This window comes from Eptatretus burgeri, chromosome 11 (genome assembly GCF_056783735.1).
Source record: "Eptatretus burgeri isolate ZD-2024b chromosome 11, Ebu_testis_v1, whole genome shotgun sequence".
NCBI lineage: Eukaryota > Metazoa > Chordata > Myxini > Myxiniformes > Myxinidae > Eptatretus > Eptatretus burgeri.
The window spans coordinates 5,928,548-5,947,799 of record NC_140971.1 but is presented as its reverse complement, the minus strand read 5'-3'; the positions used below and the strand labels follow the sequence as shown (position 1 = coordinate 5,947,799).

General features: G+C 45.9%; 2 protein-coding genes and 1 long non-coding RNA gene across 5 annotated transcripts; 1 reads left to right on the top strand and 2 right to left on the bottom strand.

The window, feature by feature from the left end:
* Positions 1 to 586: 586 nt before the first annotated feature.
* On the bottom strand, positions 587 to 13,123 carry LOC147016377 (uncharacterized). Of its 3 annotated transcripts, none has more exons than XM_085847825.1 (8): positions 10,415 to 13,008; positions 10,267 to 10,334; positions 9,701 to 9,989; positions 9,310 to 9,532; positions 8,904 to 9,128; positions 6,990 to 7,068; positions 5,521 to 5,679; positions 587 to 774 (listed from the first exon to the last, which is right to left on the bottom strand). In XM_085847825.1, exons 1-8 carry the CDS (start codon positions 10,428 to 10,430, stop codon positions 607 to 609), a joined length of 1,227 nt encoding a protein of 408 aa, XP_085703951.1. In that variant the 5' UTR covers positions 10,431 to 13,008; the 3' UTR covers positions 587 to 606. The 3 variants fall into 3 exon arrangements, with proteins under 3 accessions (XP_085703951.1, XP_085703949.1, XP_085703948.1); XM_085847823.1 differs by lacking the exons at positions 587 to 774; positions 10,415 to 13,008 and adding exons at positions 1,253 to 4,389; positions 13,040 to 13,123; XM_085847822.1 differs by lacking the exon at positions 587 to 774 and adding an exon at positions 1,253 to 4,389 and having other exon boundaries at positions 10,415 to 13,005.
* On the bottom strand, positions 882 to 2,228 carry LOC147016378 (uncharacterized). Its single transcript, XM_085847692.1, has 3 exons — positions 2,211 to 2,228; positions 1,399 to 1,972; positions 882 to 1,268 (listed from the first exon to the last, which is right to left on the bottom strand). Exons 1-3 carry the CDS (start codon positions 2,226 to 2,228, stop codon positions 922 to 924), a joined length of 939 nt encoding a protein of 312 aa, XP_085703818.1. The 3' UTR covers positions 882 to 921.
* Positions 13,124 to 14,014: 891 nt separating the features above from the next.
* On the top strand, positions 14,015 to 16,380 carry LOC147016376 (uncharacterized). The gene is made up of 2 exons (XR_015049649.1): positions 14,015 to 15,592; positions 15,716 to 16,380. It is a non-coding gene; the product is annotated as an uncharacterized LOC147016376 (long non-coding RNA).
* The last annotated feature ends 2,872 nt before the right edge of the window (positions 16,381 to 19,252 follow it).

Sequence of the window (19,252 nt, the reverse complement as noted above, 5' to 3'; positions counted from 1 at the left end):
GACTTGGGATCCTCGGATCCTGAGTTAAAATCCCAATCGGCTGTTGAATTAATACCAGGTGGGGTTGACTCAGCCTGTCATCCTTCCGAGGTCGCCAAAATGAGTGTCAGCTTGCTGGTTTCCTGCGTCGGAGTGGCGACCCGTCCAGGATTGTACCCAATAGCCAAGGAGACAGCTTAGGCAGCACCAACGTTATGCACAGAGTATGGTCCCAATGGGTGGATGGAGGGATGCCCCATACCTTACCCGGTTAACCCTGGCCCTGTCACAGACCGCAGTCCCAACGTCACCGCCGATCTCAAGTCTCAATGGGAATGAAGATCGGGACAAGTGGGTCTTCCACCGATGTTTGCAGGTACAAAAACCTCTTTTCAAAGCACAAACGAGAAAACTTCACAGCATTGTTCAAACTTTTAGTTATTTTCGAATACGTTATACAAAATCCAAAGGACTTGGGTTGGGAGAGGAAGGGTGGGGGGGGGGGGGGGTCGGAGGTCATGAAAAAGAAATATAACAATCAAATGTAATTTGTACATGTTTGTAAGTCATACATCATATAACAATACATATATGAGCTTTCTGCAAAGAAAGGGCATCGTTGTTTATTTAATTATTCCGGAAAGGAACAATAGTTAAAGCAGGAAAGGGGACCTTCCATGAACAGCGTGCCAGCCAACTCCCTGGGACGCGGCGGTACTCAAACCGGGGTTCTTTCTCGTGCCGGGGAGGAAACGGTCTCCGAGTGAGCCGTCTCGGCACATTTGGACGCCGCATCTTTGTTCGACAAAAGAACTCGCGTCAAACACCATACGACACGATACGATATATTATAACAACGCAATGAGGTGCTGTGGTCGGCAGTTTGCAAAACACTTCGGAAATGTTATTCAATTTGTTTAATAAACATTTTTTTTGTAGAAATTAAGGAATACAAGAAAGAGTAGGACATGCATCGTTCAACAAACGTGCACGCACCAAATTGGGTAGTTGCAAACAAAACAGAATGTGGTTAATTTGTGGGATAACCTGCGTGAGGGAGGACGTTTTGTTTCCGACTTTTACTCCATCGCGAAATGGGAATAGAAAACAGAAGGAAATGGGAATGGGAATCTGGAAATGACGATGGATTTGCGGGCGAGAGGGAGGTGAGGGTGATAGATGGGTGAGGAAGGCATGGGCAGGAGAGGTCAGTGAGGACGAGAAGTGGGAGAGGAAGGTGAGGATGAGAGAATGGAGAGGAAGGTGAGGATGAGAGACGGGAGAGGAAGGTGAGGATGAGAGACGGGAGAGGAAGGTGAAGAGAGAATGGGAGAGGAAGGTGAGGATGAGAGAATGGGAGAGGAAGGTGAGGATGAGAGAATGGGAGAGGAAGGTGAGGATGAGAGACAGGAGAGGAAGGTGAAGAGAGAATGGGAGAGGAAGGTGAGGATGAGAGATGGGAGAGGAAGGTGAGGATGAGAGAATGGGAGAGGAAGGTGAGGATGAGAGACGGGAGAGGAAGGTGAAGAGAGAATGGGAGAGGAAGGTGAGGATGAGAGAATGGGAGAGGAAGGTGAGGATGAGAGAATGGGAGAGGAAGGTGAGGATGAGAGACAGGAGAGGAAGGTGAGGATGAGAGACAGGAGAGGAAGGTGAGGATGAGAGAATTGGAGAGGAAGGTGAAGATGAGAGAATGGGAGAGGAAGGTGAGGATGAGAGAATGGGACAGGAAGGTGAGGATGAGAGAATGGGACAGGAAGGTGAGGATGAGAGAATGGGAGAGGAAGGTGAGGATGAGAGAATGGGAGAGGAAGGTGAGGATGAGAGAATGGGAGAGGAAGGTGAGGATGAGAGACGGGAGAGGAAGGTGAGGATGAGAGAATGGGAGAGGAAGGTGAGGATGAGAGAATGGGAGAGGAAGGTGAGGATGAGAGACGGGAGAGGAAGGACGAAGAGGATCAGAGGGAGGCAGGAGAGGCCTACCGACATAAAGCTAGAACAATGAAAGTGAAAGAGGTTCCGAAAGTCTGAGGTGAAATACTTGATAAAAACACACAGGTGAACAAGAGGGCAAACAATAACTGTGAATATAATAATATGAATGCATTTTGTAAAAATAAGTACAAATTCATAAATATACTTAGATACATGGGCAGAGTAAAGAAAGATTAAAAAGGATGAAAAGAGGGTGACGTGCACGACGGGCGGCGCTTACGAAGAGTGGCGCGCACACGATGGGCGATACGCATGATGGACGGCACACACGATGGGTGGCGCACATGATGGGTGGTGCACACGATGGGCGGCACACACGATGGGCAGCGCACACGACGGGTGGTGCACACGATGGGCGGCGCACACGACGGGTGGCGCACACGATGGGCGGCGCACACGATGGGCAGCGCACACGACGGGCGGCGCACACGATGGGCAGCGCACACGATGGGCGGCGCACACGATGGGCGGCGCACACGACGGGCGGCGCACACGACGGGCGGCGCACACGATGGGTGGCGCACACAAGCGACGCGCATATCCTCGGTACAGGATTTTGAATCATGATAGAGAATTGAGGAAGGAAATGTGAGAATGAGATTATAAGAAAGATGTGACAAATTATTGTATGGGGAAGGCAGTGAGTGTTGATGAGTGAGTGTGCAAATATGTTGAGGAAGTGGAGGGAAGGGGGAAAGGGTTCACCACTCCCTAAAAATGTTGAAAGATCCAAGGGTGTGTTGAAAAGTAATCCCTCCTATTGCTTTTCTCCAAGCCAGTTAAAGATGTTGGAATTAAACAAAGCGCAGTCACACATTGTTCTTCCTGTCACTGGATGTGAAGTTTTGTGATTGTGACACGAGATGTCTCAGTGCTACGTCAGTCAAGAGGGCAGAAGGCAGTAAGATGTTGTCAGTGCTATGAAGCCCGCTGGAGATGAGATGACTGGCTGGAGATGAAATGACTTGACTGGAGATGAAATGACTTGACTGGAGATGAAATGACTTGACTGGAGATGAAATGACTTGACTGGAGATGAGTGGACTGGTTGGAGATGAGAGGTGAGTGATTGGAGATTAACTGACTGACTGGAAATGAGCGGTGACTGATTGTAGATGAAATGACCGACTGGAGATGAAATGACTGGTTGGACATGAAATGATTGGCTGGAGATGACATGACTGACTGGAAATGACATGACTGACTGGAAATGAAATGACTGGCTGGAGATGAAATGACTGGCTGGAGATGAGAGGACTGGACATGAGAGATGACTGATTGGAGATGAGATGAGAGTTGGGTGCACCATTACGATTCTGAGAGTAAGAGAGGGTGACTGGAGTACCGTCACAAAGGAACACCAAGCCCCGACTTGGCTCGGTTACATTTCCAACTCTTCCCCAAACTTAAAGTACACCTTCGTGCACAACATTTTTCTTCCTACGATGATATCAAGAACGCTGTGAAGCACTGGTTAAGTCAGCAGGATACACAGATGTATCGTGACGGCATCACAAAACGACTTAAAACGTTGATAGGAACGTGTGGACCGCCACGGTGATCATGTTAAGAAATACCCATGCACCGCGGCAGACTAAAGATCGAAGTTCGTGTCTTTGTTTCATTCAAATATCTTCACCTGATTTGGAGAAAAAGGACAGGAGGCATTAATTTTCAACACGCCCTCGTACACGGCCGGGATCATTTGTGCTTTGTGCTAATCGGATGGCTCTGGACATAATACTTTGAGAAAAGCACGTTAAAACAATCTTTAAAATGAAAATATAATGATGGAATTGACGTACAATAATGTATTCTTTTTTTTGTGAACAGGAGGGGGAGGGAAGAGTCCACACCCCTTGGGCCCGTTCCCTTGGATCATCCTCTGAAAATGATGGTCACGAAAATGATGGGCAGGGAAACGTAACCAGTGTTAGCACTCATTGCCTTCTACTCCGTAAAACATCATGAGATCTTGAACGACACAAATTAAGTACAAGTAGACGAGACAGACAGCTAAAAAAAAAAAAAAACCATGAAAATAATGGTGTGCTTTGGGATGCGGTACCCCAGCACGCACAGCACCCGGATAACATATTTTGTGGCTTTTAAACCCACGTGGATTTAAACTAGGAAGGAAAGGTCGGTGAGAAACGAGTTGTCGGCCAATCCTGCCTCACGGGGCACCCAAGCAAACGGAGTTTACAGATAATGTGAAGGACACATAGAGCAGGGAGGCGAGGGAGGGAGGGGTTGAGGAGGCCTAGAAGATGGTGGACGGGGGAGCCCGGTCGGAGGAGGTAGAGGTGCCTGGCAGTCCTGAGGGATCAAAGTGGGGATCAGGGGCCCGAGGATGCTGGGAGGTGATACGGTCGAGGCATTGTGCTTTGCCATGTGTTTGATGAGATACGTTTCCTGCGGGGAGGCGGGTAAAAGAGAGCAATCGGAGATCACCGCTAACTCATCATGATCTTCATTTTGAAATGTGAAGAAGACGAACAGTAATACATTTTCAATGCAACCCCATTTGCTTGTTCAATAAAGTTACACTCGTTATATTGTCCGTACGTTTAATAATCTCCAACATTCGAACGATAAATATTCGACGAGGTGTGACCCGTCGCACACGTGCTGTGTTCGAACAGACAATGAACGATTCAATAATCGGCATAAACGACGAGGTGATTCGGAAGACTGCATCAATGCGAGATAATTAAATAAAATAAATAGATAAAAATAAAATAAAATAATAATTTCCTGTGTCAGGTTCAAATTGCTCATCACGTGACTCGTAAATACGGGAAAGCTTCGGAAAGAGAAAAATTAAAATATAATTCAAACAAAGGGATGATGGAGTATGTTGCACTTGCAGCGCACAAAAGGTTTTCCATTTTGCCAAACACAAACAACGAGCATTCCGAACTTTAAAAAAAAATTTTTTTAATACAAAGTCGAGGTTCACCGAGGAGCTTTTACATAGCGAGGAACAGCATGTAACAGAACAAAGGGAACAGGAGAGAGGGGGAGGAAACACGAACAACAGGGTGACGGACAAATGATGGATGTGGGGAAGATGCAAGGGGTGGACAAGATGGAAGAGGTAAAACATGTGAGCGTTAAAGTAATCAGATGATTGTACTGTGCAACAGGTGTCCACTGGATGAGAAAGAAGCTGCATTGGAAACGGTCGGTCAATCGTTCAAATGTCTGGACAACTCAGGCAGGTGTAAAAGACAGGAACTCGTGTATACCCTGACTTGTGATCGAATTATCCACCAAATTTTAACAATGTGAGGGACCATTGAGGGACCGTGCGCAAAAAAGATGAATGAGGGACAGTGAGGAAAGGCGAACGAGGAGCGATGAGCGGAGGTTCTCGAGGGGTGATGTGTGTAGGTGAACAAGTGACAAAACGTGAAGTTCCATGAAGAAGGCACGAGAGGGATATGCCATGAAGGGTGTGCGAGGAACTGCCAGAAATAAAATGTGAGAGACAAAAAGCAGAGTAAACTCAGAAAAGAAAAAAAAAAAAAATACATGACGTACTGAAGAGTAGTGTCGTTGGCAAACGGAACAGCAGAAGGGTTTTGGCGGCCGAGAGGTCGGAGGACAGGCATGGGCGCTCAAGGCTTCTGCGTCGGTGTAGGCCCGCAAGCAACGTCCACAGCGGAATGGACGCTCTTTGTTGTGTCTGCGTTGGTGAGACTGCAAACAAGAAATCAGGAAGTTAAACAAATCATCACAATGAAACAATGATCAAAACGACCATACATAACACATAAGTGGTGATTGGATAATGTTTCCAACATAATATTATTGGTGTAAAATTCCATAAACGTAAACAAAATGCTGACTCAATCAACACACAGGACACTATCTACAAAATAATACACCCGAGCGGGTTTGACGGTCAGCTCGGATACAAAACTTGATGCAACCGAGTGTTAATCAACCTTAGCGACATGAAAAGTGAAAACAGAATTTAGATTTAACTTTAAATTAGGCCAAAAAAAAAAAAAATGTTGCATTGGCGTAACCCGCCCGACCCTAAAAATTCCGCCGACCCTACGTTCTTTTTTTGTTTTTTTTGCTATCGAAAAATTTTGCCGACCCTATTTTATTGCTATTTTTGTTGTTTTGCTATTGTTTTCAAGTATCTTGTTGATTGCGATCGCAAAAACCCGGAAGTGTTTCGGACAGAACCCGCCGACAAAAAGGGTGGTACTCGAGCCGGGGGAGATTTTGGGAGGGATTTATTAGGAAAAAAAATAAAAAATAAAAAAAAAGATCCCGACCGACCTACCCTATTTTTCAGTGACCCGTTACGCCAATGCAACATTTTTTTTTTTTTGGCCTTACCGCGCGAAGCCGTGTTGAAGTCAACGGACCTCGTGTTGCCCAATAAACAGGGCCAAACGACACGGGTAACGAGAAGCTAGTTGGTCGAATTAAATCTTCTAAATAATCCCTATGAAACCCATTATGCATTATAGCCGTCCGATGCTTCCTTATAGGCCATTCGACCAATCGGTCATTTTGCACTTGATGACCCTGTAACCTTGACCCCGAGGCAAAAATGTGAAAAAGGGCTCAGACGATCTATAGAGAGCAACTAGTATTATCATCGTGTCAAGTTAGAACTCAATCGGCCGAGACGTCTCAGAGGAGATAGAAAAATAAAAAGTGTTGATGGACAGACAGACAGACAGACAGACAGACATCTGAGGACATCAAACAGTTATATTAGGTCAGCGAGCTGATCTAACAAGTGCAGCAGCAGATCATGCATCATCATTAATGATTCGATCAATCAGCAAGAGAGATGTGACTGAATCCCAATTGGAGTAAAAATAAGAAACACATGGAGCAAGCGGTTGCAGAGACCATTTGACGGGAGATTGTCTGTGTGGGCGGCGAGAGCATATGGCGAGAGGATTTCAGGAAGCGGACGGTTGTGGGGAGTGGACCTTTGTGGAGAGTGGACGGTGAGAGATAATAGGATAACAGTCAAGTACCTGGAGGTTTGAGAGCTGAGTGAAGGATTTTCCACAGCCAGGGTGGGAGCACAGATAGGGTCTCTCACCCGTGTGGATTCTGGCGAGAAAGGAGAGGACACGACATTGAGAGGGACAAACTTAGAATAATGGACTTGAAGAGCTTTAAAGGGAAGGAAGTCGATTGTCAAGTCTGCAGAGCATCTATTATAATCAATGTCAGTGTGTGTGTGTGTGTGTGTGTGTGTGTGTGTGTGTGTGTGTGTGTGTGTGTGTGTGTGTGTGTGTGTGTGTGTCTCCATAACTCCAAAACCATGAGACTGAGCAGCCCGAAACTCTGCATGCAAACTAACGGAACTCCAAGGAAGTGCAAGAGTGAAAATTGGATGTTTGGGTTAATTAAAACATCCCTTTTGAAGATATTTAACGGACTTATTTAATTATATCCTTCATCAGGTGCATCCTCGGTCACTTCACTCTCGATGGGGTCTTAAGGAACATCCTGGGTTACCTTGCTGGGGTATTCGCCATGTTTTTTCGACTGCTCAACCATGCCTTGAAATGGAACAGGCCACAACGAGACGCCAACGTTCGTGGCGTTATTTAATTTCCGCAAATGTCATAACCTCGAGAATGTCATAAAGTAAGCTGAATTTCAAAATTTAAGTTCAAGAATTGAACTTACCAGCAGTTCCTACTGCTAAAAAGTGTGTTCATTTGTCCAATTCGGACATATTTGACATTTTAGGCGTCACCAAGAGATGTTTGTTTAATATCGCGGTTTGGTGATTGATAATCGCTTACCAAGCAAGCCATTACTCATCAACTATTTAATTGGAGTGCTTGCTTGAGTGCTTAAGCCACTTGCCGAGTGCCCAACAGTTGATAACGGTTCAGTTTGTGTCCCAATCAGGATGTACAATTGGCAGTTGCTACAAGGTAAAGGTACATGTGGGTAGATTGGTTATTTTACACGAACCAGTTGTGATTTACAAAGGTTCTACGTTTCTCTTTGTGAGTTTCAAAGCAAAATATATTTGGTAACGCCCAATTTCCGAACAGTTTGTCGTATGAACATGTTTCTTAAATTTCAGAACCAATTTTTTTTTCACCCGTCACATGACGATTGGCAGCAAATCTCTTTGAAACATCTACAATGCAATGTTGTTTTTATAATTTGTTTCTTGAAATTCCCCAAAACAAGGGTGAAAGCCACACAAGGTTTCAGGGTTGTATACCGTACATACTGTAGTCGGTAATCACAATGACTCCAATCTGCCGATTCCCGAAAAATTGCTGATATCGGCCAACCACTAATGTGTGTGTGTGTGTGTGTGTGTGTGTGTGTGTGTGTGTGCATGCGTGTTGTTCATAAAGTACAACATATTCTTTCTCCCCTACCCCTCTCGCTCTCTCTTTGTCCCATCCTTACTCTACACCCTCCCAATACAGTGCAGCACCCTCCTCCCACACCTCTCTCTCATCCCAAACCCTCTCTCTCTCCACCTCCCTCTCTCTCTGTCTGTCTCTGGACGTATCCGGACGGTGGTTATCTCCATACATGTCTGCACGGTGGTTATGTCTGGGCGGTGTTTGTTTCCGGACGTGTCTGGGCGGTGTTTGTCTCCGGACATGTCCGGGCGGTGTTTGTCTCCGGATGTGTCTGGGCGGTGTTTGTCTCCGGACGTGTTCGGGTCGTGTTTATGACTGAACAGGAATTTGTCTCCGGATGTGTCCGGGTGGTGTTTGTCTCCAGATGGCTTGGCTCCGGACACGTCCGGGCGGTGCTCATCTCTGAACGTGTTTGGGCAGTGTTTGTCTTGTCCAGGAAATGTCTTCTTAAACCAGGAAATGGTGTCGGTAGTTTATTGGTGAAACCCAAATCGGCGCTACAAGTCAAACTGCCCCCACCTCCCCCAGGAAGGCCTCACTCACCGTGTGTGCTGCTGCAGATGCGAGATCTGGCGGAAAGCTTTATCACAGTATGCGCAGGGGTATGGCTTGGCGCCAGAGTGTACCCTCAAGTGTTGGGCAAGGTATGACGTACAAACAAACGATTTGGGGCAGTGGGAGCAAGGGTGAGCTTTCATTTCCGTGTGCGACTTTGCGTGCAGCTGCATGGTCGATTTAGACACAAAGGTCGAAGGACACACCTTGCAGCTGTAAAAGGGGAAATAGGAAGAGGTGTGACAGGAGGATGAACAGAGGAGCAACAGCAGTAAGACGAAAACAGCAATGTAACAGCAGTAGGAGGAATGAAAATAAGGAATGGGATTAGAAAGAACACAAGGAGAAAAAAAAAAACGAATAAATAACAAAAGGAACATAGATCCAAACTCACCGATATGTCTTTGGCTGTTGTCTATCCCTCACTCCTCCACCCCCTGCTCTCTCCCCACATTTCCCCCTCCCTCTGCCCCGACCCCGACCCATCCCGACCCCCCCACCGGGCCACCCAGCACCTCCTCCAACCTTCTCTCCACCCCCACTCGGGACCATGTTTGTAGGCGAAAGGGTGCCAGGTGAGGGGAGAAGTGGCGGGGGACGATCAAGGGGGTACGGCACTGGAGACGGGGTGAGATCATGGGTGATGGAAGAAAGTACAAATGACTGTGAGATTAAAAAAAAATCTTAAGACTGTGACAAAACGAGTCATATGAAGTAGGAATAGTTACACAAGCACGCGTATTATTGAACAGATCTTCCAGTTGCAAATTTGTACACCGAAGTACCAGCAGCAATAGTGCCCATGGAAGCTGTTGTCATAGCAACCGATGCTGAAGAGGGGGCCGAGCTGGCAGCAACAATGGGTGGCAGATTGTCCGTCGCCATGGCAATGGCAGGCATCATGCTGCTGGTTGCCATGGCAACTGTGGGTGACATGCTGCTTGCCATGGCAACTGTTGGTGCCATGCTCGCTGCCATGGCAACTGCAGATGCTGAAGAGGCTGGCCCACATTCGCCCTTTTCTGGTTTCTCCCCAAACTGTTTCAGTTGTTTGAGCAAGAGAAGATTGTCGAGCTGAATGAACCAAACACGCACACACAAACAGAGACACGCACGTCTATCATTTTCACTCACGCAGTATCATAAGTACAGTGCAGCATCTGAAGGCATACGTGATCACGTGATGAATTAAAGTGAAAACACTGAAGTTTATTCTGACCCGTGACAGTGCAGCTAAAGGATGGACATTAACAATGGGCAAAAAAAACCCCAAAAAACAATTGCAACAAGTAAACTGAACACTAATACCATTTTGCATACTCATCGTCAGGTACCTGGCCAAACAATTTACCTGGTTGGCGGCAGATGGGCCGTGCGGCCAGAAGTACAAGCCACCGTAGGCCGGTTCCCCCATGGTGTCTGCATGAGGTTTGAGGATGGGGGCGAGATGAGCAAAGGGAAGGTATATTAACTTGAAATGAGTTTTAAATACGTCATACCTGCACTTTTGGTCATCCTTTAAAATTGACCAATCCGTTCTTCATGAACACCTCGACCCCGTGCTGGACACCACTACGGCTGCAGAGTTTTTGATTTCAAGGCCGTTTGTTAAACACACGGTAGAGAAAAGCCGTGATGGCGCAAATCATGTGAGGAGACCAAACGATGGTGGAGACCAAACGATGGTGGAGACCAAACGATGGTGGAGACCAAACGATGGTGGAGACCAAACGATGGTGGAGACCAAACGATGGTGGCAATTAGTCTGTTCGGTGATCACCGCAGGAAGATTGAATGCGGTGTTTGATTATCTTTGCTTATCTTGTGTCCTTCACGTTGTTGGAACTCCAGCCAGCAATAGCATCTCATTCATCAAACAGTAAAAGAACTTTATTTTGAACTCCGAGTCATAAACCTGGACTCTTGACAACCTCTCGAGGTAGTTCACGCAGCTCGCTGGGGTTCAGGATCCGCCGAGGACTATCGATCAGGGAATAACTGTGGGTTATCAGTTTCACTAACAGTTAGTGGTCTGCTGCATGCTATCGGTTAAGGGTCTGCTGCATCACTTTCGGATCCAATGCGGGCTGTCAGTTCAGGGTTCAATGTGGGCTACCGGTTAATGGTCCTCTGCATGTTATTGGTGAAGAATCAACAGTGGGCTATCTGAAAAGGGTCCAATGTGGGCTATCGGTTAAGGGTCCGATGTGGGCTATCGGTTAAGGGTCCGATGTGGGCCATCAGTTCAGGGTTCAATGTGGGCTACCGGTTAATGGTCCTCTGCATGTTATTGGTGAAGAATCAACAGTGGGCTATCTGAAAAGGGTCCAATGTGGGCTATCGGTTAAGGGTCCGATGTGGGCTATCGGTTAAGGGTCCGATGTGGGCCATCAGTTAAGGGTTCAATGTGGGCTACCGGTTAATGGTCCTCTGCATGTTATTGGTGAAGAATCAACAGTGGGCTATCTGAAAAGGGTCCAATGTGGGCTATCGGTTAAGGGTCCGATGTGGGCCATCAGTTCAGGGTTCAATGTGGGCTACCGGTTAATGGTCCTCTGCATGTTATTGGTGAAGAATCAACAGTGGGCTATCTGAAAAGGGTCCAATGTGGGCTATCGGTTAAGGGTCCGATGTGGGCTATCGGTTAAGGGTCCAATGTGGGCCATCAGTTAAGGGTTCAATGTGGGCTACCGGTTAATGGTCCTCTGCATGTTATTGGTGAAGAATCAACAGTGGGCTATCTGAAAAGGGTCCAATGTGGGCTATCGGTTAAGGGTCCGATGTGGGCCATTGGTTAAGGGTCCAATGTGGGCTACCGGTTAATGGTCCTCTGCATGTTATTGGTGAAGAATCAACAGTGGGCTATCTGAAAAGGGTCCAATGTGGGCTATCGGTTAAGGGTCCGATGTGGGCTATCGGTTAAGGGTCCGATGTGGGCTATCGGTTAAGGGTCCAATGTGGGCCATCGGTTAAGGGTCCAATGTGGGCCATCGGTTAAGGGTCAGATGTGGGCCATCGGTTAAGGGTGAAATGTGGGCCATCGGTTAAGGGTCCGACGTGGGCCATCGGTTAAGGGTCCAATGTGGGCCATCGGTTAAGGGTGCAATGTGGGCCATCGGTTAAGGGTCCGACGTGGGCCATCGGTTAAGGGTCCAATGTGGGCCATCGGTTAAGGGTGCAATGTGGGCCATCGGTTAAGGGTCCGACGTGGGCCATCGGTTAAGGGTCCAATGTGGGCCATCGGTTAAGGGTCCGACGTGGGCCATCGGTTAAGGGTCCGACGTGGGCCATCGGTTAAGGGTCCGACGTGGGCCATCGGTTAAGGGTCCGACGTGGGCCATCGGTTAAGGGTCCGACGTGGGCCATCGGTTAAGGGTCCGACGTGGGCCATCGGTTAAGGGTCCGACGTGGGCCATCGGTTAAGGGTCCGACGTGGGCCATCGGTTAAGGGTCCAATGTGGGCCATCGGTTAAGGGTCCGACGTGGGCCATCGGTTAAGGGTCCGACGTCGGCCATCGGTTAAGGGTCCGACGTGGGCCATCGGTTAAGGGTCCAATGTGGGCCATCGGTTAAGGACAATTTTGGGATAGAAGGGTGTATCGACAGTGATGCGATTACACGCAAAAAGTCAAGGGACACAATTAACCACGTGTCCAAGTCAGTGTTCGCTTCGGCCTTACTCCGCTTGAGTTCATGCCTCCCTTCGTTGAACTCGGCCCGTCTAACACGTTTTCAAAGGAAGATTTGTCCCACAACCGCACAGGGATCCTCCGTCCAGACCACGCGGACAACTCGCGCTCTTTAACCTCCGCACACACGCAAAAGAAACCCTCGCTGCAGTGCCCCGTCCCCTTCCTCGGTTCGAACTCAAGCCGACGTGCCCGACTCGCGTTCTTCGATATCAATACATCGCTCGCGTTCCGGGGTGCAGACATTTCTTTGTCTATCTCCTGGTCAGTTCCGCTTCTTGTGGACCACTGTCCCCCTTGCCCTTCCCTCCCCGTCACTATGGAACAAGGGACACACGCCGAGCATGGAAGCCGACGGAGACAAAAGAAAGGGCAAAAAAAAGAGAGAAAAGAAAAAAGAATGACGAGAAAAAAGAAAAAAAGAAAAAAGACAACCTGGGCCGAGCGGTCGTGACGTCAGCGTCGTTGGAGTCGGAAACGGAAAGTCGTCACTTCCGCGTACGCTATGGCGGCGTGACGTCAACGCGTTTTTTTTTTTCAATTGTTTTTTTTTTTACATCCTTACCGTGAATAATGTCGCTTGTGCGTATGACGTAACGACATTTGCGATCCGCCATCTTGGAGCGCAAGAAAACAAAGCGACGTAAAATGTGAATTCTGAACCGTTGGAGCCATGTATTGCCATCAAAGGTTAAGACCATTCGTTGGGGAATTTTAGCAAATTGTATTGACCATCTGTGGAAAAAAAATTGCTTACCAAAAAATTTCTTCACCAACGTATTCATCGAGGTGTCGAAGAACACCTATCAATTAGTACAAACCCAAATCCTTGTGGAAAATTCTGGGGGAGGCAATAAAAGTCCAGGTAAACAGAGGGCCTGCGCCCAAAAAATCGGAAAAATTAACTTTTGCCAATATTGACTTGTGGGATGTCTAACTAGGGGTTTTTTGGGGGTGCTGAATTGATTCCAACCATTAGATTTGAGGAAAAAAATGAACCCTGGCCGTAAAATATTGATATGATACATTTTTAGATATCTCAGACTGTGGTTTGCGGTAATTTGGCTCGATTGATTCAGATTGTTCAAATTGTGCTGAAACCAGCAGACAACATTTTTGAAACCACTGCTATATTGTTGGTTATACTTGTGCTCATGCTCAGTAGAATTCTCTGTGTTAGCTGACGTTAGCTAAGAGCTTTTAGCTATAAAATTATTGTGAAGCGGACTCAATAGAAGTTGAATATACTAGTACGTGCCGTAAACAAACAAACAAACAAAAAAAACATTAATAAATAAATATTCCAACCGCGACCAACAAACAACAACCACACAGGCCGTTTCTTCGCTCTCGCGTGCCCGGACGTGCGTGGCCCGGAAGTTCGCATATCACAATTACGATGATTCGAAATTTAGGTTTTAATGGCCAATTATTCAATGAGCGCCAACGTATTTTGCCTTTTCACAATGTCATCGCAAGGAAAAACAAAAAGAGAAGAGAAGAGAGAGAAAAAAAAAATACTTCCTGGTTCGGAGCACACCAGCACTCTGATGTTACCGAAATTTATGCACCGTCTAATATGAAAACGATCATAACTTGCGGCATTGTGTTTATCTATAAATGCGCATAAGAAATCGAGAAATTATTGGAATACACGAAGTCATCACTCTCCGGAAGTCCGTACGTTGTAACCCGTAATGGGGAACGCGGCAGAGCTTCCCTTCCCCATCGGCCACGCCCACGCAACAACGTGTCTTGTCATTGGTTTGGTAAATAAATGGCCATAACTTGGGAAGCACTTGTCCGATTAATATCAAACCTTGAAAAGGCACATCCTCAGGTCCCCAGCAATATACCTGGCAAGTTTCAATTAGATCGGACCAGCGGTTGTCGAGAAACAGCGGTCACAGACACACACATACACACACACACACACACACACACACACACACACACACACACACACACACACACACACACACACACACACACACACACACACACACACACACACACACACACACACACACACAGATTGCTGGAATTATAGATAGATTCAACGTAGAATGGACATATTAATGTTAAAACACATCACTGTATATGTGTTCTGTCTGTTTTGTGTCAAAATTTCATGTCCTGTCTGTTGTTTACAAAAATAATGTCTTGGTTTTTTTTAGGACAGTATGGACAAGGATGTCACTGAACCTGGCTTGAGGTGTTTCATCTGTGGTGGTTCTGGGATTGAAAAGCATACGCTCTCAAAAGTCTCCAATAAAGGGCACCCACGGATCTTATCACATTCTGAGCTTTTTGGCAATGCGGCGTTGATCGGGAGACTAAATGAGGACTGGAACATCGGAGAAGACAGCAAGTCGAGATACCATGTGGATTGTAAAACAGAGTTGTACAGTCGTGCGAGAAGTATATCCACTGCAACCAGAGCCGGATTAAGCCTCGGCTGGCCCTAAGGCACATTTTGAAATTTTAGAGAATGTCCTGAAAAATTAAATTAGATCTCAGGCTCATGGAAATGGACCCCAGACAAAAAAATTAACTGATTCAAGAACAAAATATTTAATACAAAAAAAGACAAATATTTAATGTGAAAAGAATTTTTGGCCCGAATTTTTGGCTGGCCCTAAGGCACATGCCTTGTCTGCCTAATGGTTAATCCAGCACTGACTGCAACTGAAACAGCTAATCGTAAGTTTTTTTTTTTATTCATCATTCAAAGGAAGTAGCATTGCAAATAAAAACGACAATAATAATCTCAAATTTGCTTTCTAAACAATAATTTTATTTCCATAGAACAAGATGAGGAGGGCCGATGCTCAGACAGGACGAAAAAACGCCGGATATCATCTGGGCAAAGTACTTCACCTGGCTCCGGCTCTACTTCCCAAACACCACCAGCGCATCTTATCTACCGTGATGTTTGCATACTCCGTGATGAAGGCATCAACGTTGGAACATTGGACCGAAACCCTGGTAAGTTGCGCGCTTACTGAGTCCTGCACAAGTTCAAATGTATATTTTTCAAAAAAAAATTTCTCTTCACTCTACCACTCAAAGTCAAATACTTTAATCATGCATATATGTGGCATCATCCAGGCAGAGCCTGGAAGTTGTATCGTGCGCCTGACAATCGCTACCAGGACCGACAGAAAAGGAATTTGATGGAGACAGCTGTGAAACGAGGAGACGCCTGGGGACGTGAGGTTGCCGGAGGTCTGTCTGGGATCATAGACTTGGTAGCAGAAGAGGCGCTTTATCATCTTCGGTGCAGGATCCTATTTGACTTGGAACACTTGAGATTCGACATCTTCAGCAAGCGAGCTGCTACTGTGAGCATAAAACCTGAGAAATTGCAGCACAGCACTTTCTCCGAGCTTACCTCCAGACTAGAGACCGGCTGATGCTGCAAAATCCATCGTTGGATGCCCGGGACTATGGATGGCAACTCACTGAGCAAGGATACGCACCAATCCCTTCTACAGACCCCATTGCACCAGACTACCTCCTGACGTTTGCCAGCTGCAACTGTGCGGGGGACTGCAGCTCACTCAGGTGCTGCTGTAAAAAGCAAGAAGTCAAGTGTATTTCTGCTTGCGGCATCTCATCATGGTAACTCTTGCCTGAACATAAACCAGCTGGATGACAAGAGGAGTGAGGAAGATACTGGGGAGTTTGATGAATAAGGTTGTAAAAGCTGACGAAGCAACATTTCCATTGAGCACAGTTCTGTTAAAAATGTCAATAAAATACATTTTATATGATCAGGGAGTGTTTTTTTCTCAAAAATAATGGTTGGAATCAATTCAGCACCCCCAAAAACCCCCTAGTTAGACATCCCACAAGTCAATATTGGCAAAAGTTAATTTTCCTCTTTTTCGCGCAGGCCCTCTGAGCACCCGAACTTTGATTGGCTCCCCAGAATTTTCCACAAGGATTTGGGTTTGCACTAATTGATAGGTGTTAGTAGACACCTAGATGAATACGTTAGTGAAGAAATTTTTTGGTAAGCAAATTTTTTTCACAGATGGTCAATACAAGTTAGGGCTAAAATTCCCTAACTACTTTCCTCTAATCTTGATGAGGAAGGTGTGGAGCGAGTAAATGTGGACACGGGGACAGAAATACGAGAAACAGAGTGGTTTTTTTTAAATTTCAGGTTCAGAGATTGTTGGATGCTCCATCGTACTCCATGGAGGTGGAGTTAGAATGATGTCACAATCGGAGTAAACAGAGGGGCAAGTGAAGAAAATAACTCGGCAAGCCAAAAGAGAGGATGAGAAGGAAATGGTGTAGAATATTAAACATAATAGCAAGGCTTTCTTTAAGTATATCAGGGGGAAAGAACAGGTTCGGACCAGTGTGGGCCCATTGAGGAATAGCACCGGGAGAGTGGTTAGCGATGGAAGTGAGATGGCAGGCTGAAACAGGTATTTTTCTTCAACTTTTACACAAGAACAGTCACGAGAATTGCCAATAGCTGAGAGTATCTATCGAGGAGGTGAGGAAGGGCTTTTACAGAAGATCCAGGTTGGAGTGGAGGAAGTAAAGGAACAGCTCGGTAATCTAAGAGTAGATAAGGTTCCGGTTCCAGATAATGTGCACCTGAGAGTATTGATGGAGGTGTCTGAACAGGTAAGCCAGATGTGAACGGATATTTTCAATAGTTCCCTGGAGTCAGGACAGGTACCGGAGGATTGGAGAGGAGAAAATGTAACAACATGAGTCGCCCAATTTGTACTTGGTCCTGATGGATTTGGTCCGTAAGATTTGGTCTCGCCTTTCGCGTGCGTGCGTGCGTGCGTCCGTCCGCAAGGACCGATTTTATTCATATTTCACACAAAGACAACACGTGATGATGAACATACCCACGTCATTCTGGTTTTTTTTGAGAGCAGATCCAAGATGGCCGACTGGCGGCCATTTTAGTTGTAAAAAAATCAGCCCGGTTGGGGGTGACGGTCATCTCTGTTTTGACCGTATCACATCGACGATTTTTCCAACTTTGAAGACACGTGACTCGATAACCTGGACGAATTTTTAAAAAACCGGCCTGACCAAATTTAGATATTGTTCCATATTATCAGAATCCGAAGAAATTTCGAAGATCGGATCACAAACGGCGGAGGAGATAGATTTTGAAAAAGGACGATTTCACAACTTTGGAGTGGCCTTGACCTTGACCTTCAATCGTGTCAAAAGTCATACCATCGTGTATCAGTCATCGACCCCCTACCGACACACCAAGTTTCATCAAGATCGGGCAAATTTTTTTTTGACCGTATCACATCGACGATTTTTCCAACTTTGAAGACACGTGACTCAATAACCAGGACGAATTAAAAAAAAAAACGGCCTGACCAAATTTAGATATTGTTCCATATTATCAGAATCCGAAGGAATTTTGAAGATCGGATCATAAACGGCGGAGGATATAGATTTTGAAAATGGACGATTTCGCAACTTTGGAGTGACCTTGACGTTGACCTTCAATCGGGTCAAAGGTCAAACCGTCGTGCATCCCTCATCGACATCTACCCACATACCAAATATCAAGAAAATCGGAAGAAAAAAATGGGGACGTGCGGACGAACGGACATCGAGACTGGTTTCATTAGGTCATCTCCAACGAGATGACCTAAAAAGCCCGACGTCGAACACGTCCTCAACCATTTCTCAGACATGCATTTACCGGTGTTGTTCAAACTTGGCACGCAGATAATGAATGATGGCTTACATAAGCACGTCATTTTTTTTTTTCGACATCAGATCCAAGATGGCCGACTCGTAGACTGGCGGATATTATAGTTGTACATAAATATGAGCCAGCCCTTCTCCATACAGCAAAATTACGAAAACAACGACAGCTATGACATTTTATGTCCTTTTTACTTGTTTAAGAAAGGATCGACAGAAGAATTGGGAAACTATAGACCTGTTAGTTTGACTTGAGTTGTGGGGAAAGTGTTGGAGACATTAATTAAGGACCAAATGAGGAACCATTTAAATAAATACAAACTAATTAAAGGTAGTCAGCACGAGTTTACCAAAGGTAGTTCCTGTTTAACAAATCTTTTAGAGTTCTTTGAAGCAGAGTCTGATTGGGTGGATGAGGGAAAGGCAGTGGACATAGTATATCTAGATTTTAAGAAAGCATTTGATAATGTACCACATCGGAGGTTGTCAGCCAAAATGAGGGCTTGTGGAGTGGCTGGTCAGGTAGCCAATTGGATTGTAAACTGGCTTAGTGGTTGGAAGCAAAGAGTGGCTGTGAGTGGGAGGATGTAAGCATGGGGTACCTCAGGAATTTTCAAGTCAAGTCAATCGGAGGAAAATTGATTATTTTTCTGATTGAAATTGATTTTAGAAGTTTGACCTTGAGTTGATCCTTTTGACCTCAAAAATAGTTGATTTCCAAATTCAGCAATGCACTTTGTAATTGCTGCTTAAATCACCATGTTAATCAGATGAAAATTGACGATTTTTCAGAGGAAATTTGATCATTTCAAGAAGTTTGACTTATTTGACCTCCAAAATAATTGGTGGTTGAATTCAATGACCAAATATGCAACTCCTCTTCAAATTTCAAGTCAATCGGATGAAAATTGAGGAATTTAGAAATACCACCGAAGTTGT

Coding starts and splice junctions, on each gene's coding strand:
- LOC147016378 (XM_085847692.1), bottom strand. Junction 1,269..1,398: donor CTCTCCCATTCTCTCTTCAC/CTTCCTCTCCTG, acceptor TCTCATCCTCAC/CTTCCTCTCCCGTCTCTCAT.
- LOC147016377 (XM_085847822.1), bottom strand. Junction 9,990..10,266: donor GCCCATCTGCCGCCAACCAG/GTAAATTGTTTG, acceptor TGGTTCATTCAG/CTCGACAATCTTCTCTTGCT. Junction 9,129..9,309: donor CAACAGCCAAAGACATATCG/GTGAGTTTGGAT, acceptor CCCCTTTTACAG/CTGCAAGGTGTGTCCTTCGA.